The sequence below is a fragment of the Psammomys obesus genome, unplaced genomic scaffold, assembly GCF_907164565.1.
Source record: "Psammomys obesus unplaced genomic scaffold, mPsaObe1.curated_primary_1811, whole genome shotgun sequence".
Classification (NCBI taxonomy): Eukaryota; Metazoa; Chordata; class Mammalia; order Rodentia; family Muridae; genus Psammomys; species Psammomys obesus.
Window position 1 is genome coordinate 13563917 of NW_026592890.1, and position 8812 is coordinate 13572728.

General features: G+C 43.3%; 1 protein-coding gene across 1 annotated transcript in view; it reads right to left on the bottom strand.

Annotated features, from left to right (window-relative positions):
- Positions 1-2242: 2242 nt before the first annotated feature.
- The window catches only part of Dynlt2 (dynein light chain Tctex-type 2), a 13716-nt gene continuing 7146 nt past the window's right edge, over positions 2243-8812 (bottom strand). The window contains exons 2-4 of the mRNA XM_055616103.1: positions 8201-8407; positions 5043-5201; positions 2243-2353 (exon numbers count right to left, since the gene is read on the bottom strand). Coding sequence (XP_055472078.1) covers positions 2243-2353; positions 5043-5201; positions 8201-8407 — 477 coding nt within the window. The remainder of the gene's footprint in view (positions 2354-5042; positions 5202-8200; positions 8408-8812) is intronic.

Sequence of the window (8812 nt, forward strand, 5' to 3'; positions counted from 1 at the left end):
GCGCCCCCAGCCCGGCCCTCCGCGTCAGCCGCGGCTCCGCGCCGCCCCGCCCCGCCGCGGTCCCGCCCCCTCCCCTCCTCCGCCGCGCGTCAGCCGGGGGTCCCCGGGCGGCCGCACACTCCTCTTCCCCACCTGGGTCCCCAGCTCCTCCCCTCAAAGAGGGGTCCCCACCACGTGGTGTCCTTCCGGTCGCCAGCCCTCCCCTCTTCCCGGGGTCCCCAAGCCCAAGGTGCCTTCCCCTTCCTCACCTAGGTTCCAAGCTCCTCCCCTTAGCCGGGGGTCCCCTTACCCGCTGGGCCCTTCCCTTCTTCACCAGGGTCTGCGCTCCCGCCTGCAAACGGAGGACGACTCTCGCCAGTCACCTCTTCATTCTCCTCAGCCCTGAGGGCCTACCTCCCCAGGAGGCCCGCCTCCGCTCCCTTTGAGGTTCCCCCCTCTCCTCCTCAGCCTTGGACCCTCTCTCCTGCAGTGCCCTTTCCCCGCCTCCAGCCCACCCCTCCCTCTTCACTCCCCAGGGTCCCCAAGGCACCCTTGGCTCCTTTGTTCTATATCTGCCTCTTCTGCGACTTTGGGAAGGTGGCCCTGGTGGCCACGGGAAAGTCAGAACTGCTCTCCGGCTGAGCGGGACCCAGTCAAGGAGAGCATGAAGGTCCCCAAGACCATATGATGAGTCTGGCAGAGCCCACAATCACCTGCAGGACAGGGATTGGGAAGGCCTTGAAACGGGAGCCAGGATGTTTGGAGAGGATTTATATTGATAGTTCTTAGACTCTGCCATTTCAAAGTCCGGACCCCAGCCTTTGAAAGGTGCATCCGGAGGACAACAGGTCCAATGGACAAAAGTGGGGCCAGAGAGGCACCCCCTGCGCCCCCATCCCCTCCACTCCCCACAACTTCTCCAAGAATGTACAGAACCAGAGCAGGAAGGTGGTGGTGATTTAGTAGAAGTCTCTTGGATCTTAGCATTCGAGTTCCCTTTTCAGCACCCGAGTGATTCACAGCATGCAAGAGTCTGAAAGACCACATAGCTCTCCATAAGGCTGAGGTGCGGGGAATGCCATACAGCAGGATGTCTGTATGCAGCTTCAAGCTAACGCAATACACAAAGAATTAAATTTAAGGGCAGCTTAGGTGGGAGAGAACTTACTTGCAACTAAAAAGAGGGAAAAAAAAAATCCAACAAGATTTTAATGTTATAACACTTGAATTTAAGAGACAAGGTCAAATACAGGTAGTTGTAACCTGGAAATTGTGTCTATTTCTTTTCCTGTTGTGATAAGGAAAGGGGGTTTCTCTGGCTTGGCTCAAGGGCACAGAACCAGTAGTCACATCACACCCAATCAGGTTACAGAGAGTGATGACAAAAGCACTCAGCTCACTTTTTCCTTCCTGTGTGGTCCAGTATCCCGTCCCAGACAACGGTGCTACCCACAGTGACCCTGTTCCCACCTCAATCTAATCAAGCTGTTCCACAGCATGTTTACCAACTAAACCTAGACAATCCCTCACAGGTGTTCTAGACGGTTCTAGATTCTCATCCAGTACTGAGATTAAGTACCACATGTTTCAAGATAACAATTTTGAAAACAGGATATATGTTCAGGTTCATCCTTTATTCTCATTTGGTTTGAGAACAGGGCAAATAAAAAGGGAGGAGTTAAAGACAAAGGAGACACTGATATATGGAAAAGACAAGGATTTAGAGTTCAGACTTCAGTTTAAACCCCAGCTTTGGAGAATGAGGAATTTAGATAAGAAGACACTAACTTTAAGCTTAGGGATTCAAAGGAACAAATACAAAATATTAAAACATCATCTAAAGTGCATCTGCTCTTATACTTTTTCCAAAATGTAACTTGCATCTACATTTTTTGAGACTTCAGCTTAATTTCCTATAGCAAGTTCTAATTTTATGTTCTGAGACAAACTCTCAGACTTGGCTGTTCCGGTACTCTGTAGAGCAGGCTGACTCAGAACCCAGTATGTAGAGCGGCTGGAGTAGAAAGCACAGAAATTCACCCCTGGCTGTCCTAATTTTCTTAAACCTAAAAAGAACGACTACCCCTCAATATTGGAATCTGTAAGAATTCAGACCTACCTCTTCTACTACTTTAGAAAACATACTGTTATTAATATAACTGGTTTTTTGCTTGTTCGTTGTTAAGATAACACGAGGCTCACAAATCTGTTTATGTCATTTATTTTGAAGAGGGGGTGTGTGTGAAACTGTTTTGGTCCTGAGCTATTCACAATAGAGTGCAAATACCAAAACCAATGCCACGTAAGACTCTGTTTCATGTTTAGCTTCTACCCAGCTGTCCCATGCCACATCCCAGATCCATCTGCTGGCAATCTGTGAGAGAAAATTTAAAAGACTCAGATGGAATGTGTTAAGTAACTTTTAAATTACAATAGTTTGGTCTTTTAAATAGTGTGTCAGTGTCTCAGAAAGTTGTGTTTGAGAAATAATTTGTTAGACTAAGTGGGGTAACTTAAGTGACAACACACCTCTCAAAGCCCTGGGATCCATCCTAGCACTACAAGAAAAGTTAAGAAGGTGGAGATGGCTCAGCAGTTAACAGCATGCATTGTGTTTCCAGAAGACACAGTTCACAGCACCCACATCAGATGGCTTACAACTACCTGTCACCTCTGGCCAACTCAGGTACCTGAACTCATGCACACAACTCTCCCACCCTTACAAACACACACACATACATGATAAAAAAATATTTTTAAAAGATCTGTCCAATTTTCACTTTTATGAAATGACTCAGGAGTGATACTGCTCAGCTGCCTTCTTTACCGGAGGCTGGTAGTTGCCTTATGGTGAGTCCCAGGCAGGATGAGGCCTAGTAGCTCTGCCTATAGAACCAGTATAACATGTTCCAGACCATGGTAAGGAATCCTTCTTGCCACATTTAAAAACCTCTAGCCAAAAGCCATGTTAGGATCTTGTCTGGCAGCAGTAATGCTGACTATGCAAATAGGCCATGACTTCTTTGTGATGCCTGCAACGACAAGCTGTACTATCTGTGATGGATCCAAAGTGGCCACAGATTCCTTGTGGGCCCTCCTGGAAGAACACTGCCTCACCCCTCAAAAGTGCCCTTCTGACTTGCACTGAGTAACAGAATTGTACAGTTCTGGGTAAACATTGTACAGTTTAGGCAAAGCATAAGAGGTCTTGTAGTTTCTGGCCTCACTTTTGTGGAATGCTGTGCTGATATTCCTATATGGGGAAGATTGGTACACAGAAGGAGGATGGTAGGGAAACCCAGTACCCAAATGGAGCCAGCATTGCTGTCAGGCAAGGACGAGGTCATCTGGGATCTTTAGGTACAGCTGAGTCACCAGTAGTTATAGCACATAAGACTTGGAGTACACAGCTGGTTACAGGCCGAGCAGCCTCACAGAATGGTGACAGAGAAGCTCTTATTTTTATTTTATATACATTGGTGTTTTTGCCTGCATTTGTGTCTGTGGGTGTTAGATCTTAGAGTTACAGACAGTTGTGAGCTGCCGTGTGGGTGCTGAGAATTGAACCCAGCTCTTCTGGAAGAGCAGCCAGTGCTCTTAGCCACTGAGCCATCTCTCCAGCCCTTGGATATTGTTGTTTAAGATCCTAACCAGATAATTTGGTGTTCAGTCACACTGCCAGTATTACACATGTCTATTCCCCATCTGCTCATCCTTGCTGTTATACCTCTGCTGAAACATTCCCTCTGACTTGGCACAGCTGGTTTCTTTCACCTGCAATCAGCCTGCCCTTGTCTAGGAAGTCCCAACAGCTGCTCTGGGACATCACCCCTACTCAATTTTTTTTCGATAGAGAACTTAGTGATAGCAAATAGGAGAGACACATAAGAACATTGTTATATTCTGTATTATAAAGCCACATTTTGCTCCATACTGTAAAAATAAATCTATGCTTATTAAGTTTCAAATGTATATATACACTGTTGGCTTGTTGTCAGGTAACTATTCCCCAACCCAGCTTAGAAGCCCTCACTGGTATGCAAGGTTAATACCAAAGACATTGCCATTACAAGTGTCAGAAATGTGGCTTGAGGAAAGACTGAATTCTGGAGTGACTGATCGCCTTTGCCCCTGCCCTTCTCCATATGTAATCTGATGTCTGAGATGGAAGGTGGCCTTTAGGGGTTAACCCATTGTCCTCTCTGAATAAAGTACAACTTAAAGATTCAATTCCAGTCTCTTCTTGTTGTCCTTTGTAGTAGCAAGCATCGTGAAGCCTGCTAGTCAGTCACAGTGCAACACATGAAGGAGCTGCTTAACAGCTTGCTTAGCACCCAGAACCACCATTCCAGGGCTGGCCCCATCCACAATGCTGGAGTCTCCCACATCAATCAATAAGAAAATGCCCTACAGGATTGCCTATAGTCCAAACTTATGGAGGCAGTTTTCCAACTGAAGTTCCTTCCTCTCAGATGACTCTAGCTTTTGTCAAGTTGACATAGCCAGCACAATTGACCCTTGTCTACTTGACACATAAACAGATTATTGTTGAGCCATAACCTTTCCTTTCTTGTTCATCTCTAAAAATCTACATTAATACCAACATCACAATTTTTCATTACCTAGCATGCCGAGATAAAACGTACTGGGTAATTAATTAATATTTATTTATTTTGATGTTTTTGAGACAGTCTCACTATATAGCTCTGGAACTCGCTATGTAGAGAAAGATGGCCTTGAACTCACAGAGATCCACCTGCCTCAACTCCCCAACTGCTGGAAATAAAAGTATGTGCCACTACACAGGGCTTACTGATTAATTAACTTAAATGATATTTAAAATTTCAAAATTAGTAAGACCAAGTACAGGCTACATAATCTAGTAAATTATTAAAAAATTGTATCCCTAGGCCAGTACTTTTCAAATAATTTGCAATGAAAAAAAAACCCAAATTTTTAACAAAATGATCTTTGCATTCAAGAGGCCCTTCAGAATCTCTAAGTCCCTTGGGACACCTGAAAGCTCAAGTGAACAGATGTTATGTCGTCATTGGGGCACTTACATTTATTGCTTGACCAGTCTTTTGAATAAATAATACTTTTATAATGAATTTATAACGATGGAACCCAAATTCTTTGACTGCTGACAATACTTGATCTGCCAATTCAAGTGACAAATGAGAGAAGGCTTTATCATCATATTTGACATCTTTAAGAGTTTCCTTTAAAAAAAATTAAGAAAAATGTTTCAATTTTCAAACTGAATGTTTTTTATAAGTAGAAAGCATATATCTAAATAATACACAACTGTTTTAAAAATATACATTTTCCTGAAAATATCATACATTTATACTTACCAATTTATTTTCAATAACAATTTTGGAAAAATTGTTTTCAAAATTATGTTCAACTATCAAAAGCCACATTTGGCAGCACATGCCTTTTATTCCAGAACACAGGAGGCAAATGGCTCCCTGTAGTTCTAGGCAAGCCTGGCCTAGAGTTCTGGGCCAACCAAAGCCACAATATTGAGACCCGGTTTCAAAAAAGCTCAGTTCAATTGCCCTTCATTATCAACACTTGAGCCATAAGCATCTGCTGTTGAGGCTACCCTGTCAACCTGTTGTAAAGAACCCAGTTTCCGTTTCTCACTAGAGACACAAGAGAATTTCAAAACATTTTTGGAAATTCACAGTAAAAGAAGGAAACCTTTTGTGTTTATGTCTATGCTAAAATCTGTGTTGAGTTTCCCAAATGTCTGTTACATCTGGGCCCAGAACTGGCTTTATGTCGCCATTGCCTTCTCTGGGCCCTTGAATCAAAGATTACTTCTCTCTCTCTTACTCCTCATGACAACAATGACTCATCATATTTACTAACAAACTAACACATCTGAGAGAGACATGGCTCACAGACCATGAAGCAGAAGCCTTTCTTTTTTTATTTTTTTAATTTTTATTTATTCAGAAGCCTTTCTTAAAAAAATAAAAATCAGACTCACTTAAATGTATGAATGTTTCACTTGCATATATGTCTGTGCAACACATGTGTGCCTGGTGCGGGTGGAGGCCAGGAGAGGGCGTTGGATCTCCCAGAACTGGAATTGTAAATGGTTGAGCCACCATGTGGGTTCCCTGGAAAACCTGGAAAACAGCGGCAGTGTTCTCTACCGCTGAGCCATCTCTTCATCCCAGGAGCTTTTCTTACATTATGTAGGCAAAGCTAGGCCGATGAAAGCGCTGACGGCTAACAAAGCCTTTGATTAACTGGCTTTCTGGAGTGCATCCAGGACCATGGACTGAGTCCCGGTGTTAAGTAACTCCTATCAGTCAGTTTCACGGGCATGTAAAAGCAAGCAAATGTCCTCCCTCCATCCTCCTGCTCCCTGCTGGTTCTACCCCTTTCTTCTCTTCTCCTTCCCAACTTCTCCTATTGGCTCCCTGATAGGTTCCTTCCAAATATGCAGCTCCTTTAAGGCCTGTATTTGGTCTTGGGTCTATCTTTCCCAATACTCAATATCATCTGCTTTCTTCTGAATCTAATAGAATTCACAGTCAGTTTTCTCTGAGAGTAAACCCAGCCCATTGCTTATCTGTCTAGGAGTCTCTCCAACTCCACATACTAACTGTAGCTTGCCTTTAGGACCCTAGGGTGGCTTCTGTAAGTGAGGCTCATCCCCAGGCCAGCTATTCAATTTTGTTTAATTTCATTTATATGACAGGGTCAAGTGAGAGACCAAAGGTATACACTCTTAGATCACACATACTATTAGTGTTGATCAAAACTTTCCCCCAAACTGGAAGCTATAATGTTTTTGTCAAATATCAATTATTTTGAAATAATAAAAGGAGGAGAGATGGAAGGTAGTAGGGAATACCACACCTTAAAATATGCTGCTTTCTCATATTATTTTGACCCAAAAACACTTGAAAAAATTGTGGATGCAGTAGCCTGGCCTTCCTTATGCTTCCTGAAAGCAGGAGATAAAACTGGAGTTCCTCTCCAGTAGAGATGGAAGAGAAGGCAGAACACACCACTTCTTCAAGGCCTTGCTTTCCTAGGCACCTTTCTAGGACTACCTGCCATGGCTCAAACACCTTTATTCATGCTTTCAAATTTTCTAATGTGTGTCCCAACTAGTGCACAGGAGCTTGACTCTGCCTTTCACTTTTGTTTTTCTCCTTAAGTCTTCCATGTATAGGTAGAAGTTACTAAAGTGTGTTTTTCTCTAGATTTGGCTTATACCAGTTTATGTTATAGGTGAAGTGGAAACCTAAAAGGAGATGGAACTCCTTTTACATCTGAGGTGCTGAAGCTGCTGGAAGTCAAATGCTGACCTCAGCACACAGATGCAAGCTGAGCTCCTGCTCATACAGGTTGAGAATGGTACCCGTCAGTTGATCAGTGGGGTGTGAGTGCAAGTCCATTTCGCATGTCACACACCAGGTTCTCCAAACCCATCCTGAGCCAGCTACAGAGGTTTGAATAGCTACACTAGGTAGCTACTAAAGCTGGCAGCATATTCACACTGATTCCTTGACCTGTGGAGTAGGTATTTTTATTGAAGAAAACCCATAATGGAAGCATTTAGAATTGCCTCTACCTTATTCAACAATGGCGTAATCCCTATGAAGGGATTCTCTGAATGATGTAATCCCTATGAAGGGATTCTCTGAATGGTGTAATCCCTATGAAGGGATTCTATAAATCACTGCCACTGTGATTATTACCACAGCTTCCTTCAATGCATCTATTTGGTCTGTTCAGAGGAGACAGATATAGATAAAGAACTTAAGCTTAGCCAGGCAGCACCTACAGCTGCAGTTGCTGTACAGGAAATGGTTTCATTACACAACATTTTTTGGTATCACCTATGAAGTTACTGACCTGAAAAAAAAAATGCCTTTTTCTCCATACCTATCCATAAGTCACTAAAACCAGTTTGCTTTCAACCAGCAAAGCCAGCAATGCACCCATATCAGAATTTAGCTTACAGAGAACTTGGTTGTTTTCCTTTTAGATTCAGACTGAGTTCAACAAACACTCAGAATTTAGCCTCTATATTTTCACAGGCAGTCCCTATAGTGAACACACAAACACTCTCTCTCTCTCTCTCTCTCTCTCTCTCTCTCTCTCAATAGATATGATCACATGGCTTATTTTGGCCTAGGACGGTCTCACACCGGCTAGACAAGTGTCTATACATCTGGTCCCTGATTACCTTTAATATCTGCTGGATTTTAGTTTCTACTGAATGTGCTTGGAATTTCTTCAATGGCTCCATTCTATATGAATTAGCAAACTTTAATTTTGCCAGGGCACTCTTCCATTCTTTGCCTATATCAGCAATTGAGTCATCAAATGGAGGTTCCACATACTGAACATCATGAAAAGATTCTCTCAGTCTTTCTTTTAAGATCTGCGCATACTGAAAGAGGAAGGAGAAAGATTATATTTCAGATTTAAGAGTCAGCATTAGCGGAGGTAGAGCTAACAAACCTGAAATCTTTCGGGCAGATTTCTGTGCAGTCACTAATTCTTACACTATTAGCTGCCAACCTGGTGAAAGAGGAAGGAGTCTATGCTTTATGTTACCAAGTGTAATAGTTTCTGTTGTCAAGTTGAGACTAAATGACCAACTGAGAGACAGGCTTTTGGGCTTGCTTCTGGAGGATTACCTTGATTTAGGCAGCTAAAATGAGAAGAACTACTTGCTGTGGGGGTACCATTTCCTAGAAGGAGACAGTGAGTCCGGCATAATTAACCCCTGCTCTCTGCCTCTTGCAGGCAGGTTCAAGCCATCAGACATCTCAGACTCCTGTTGCAGGAATTC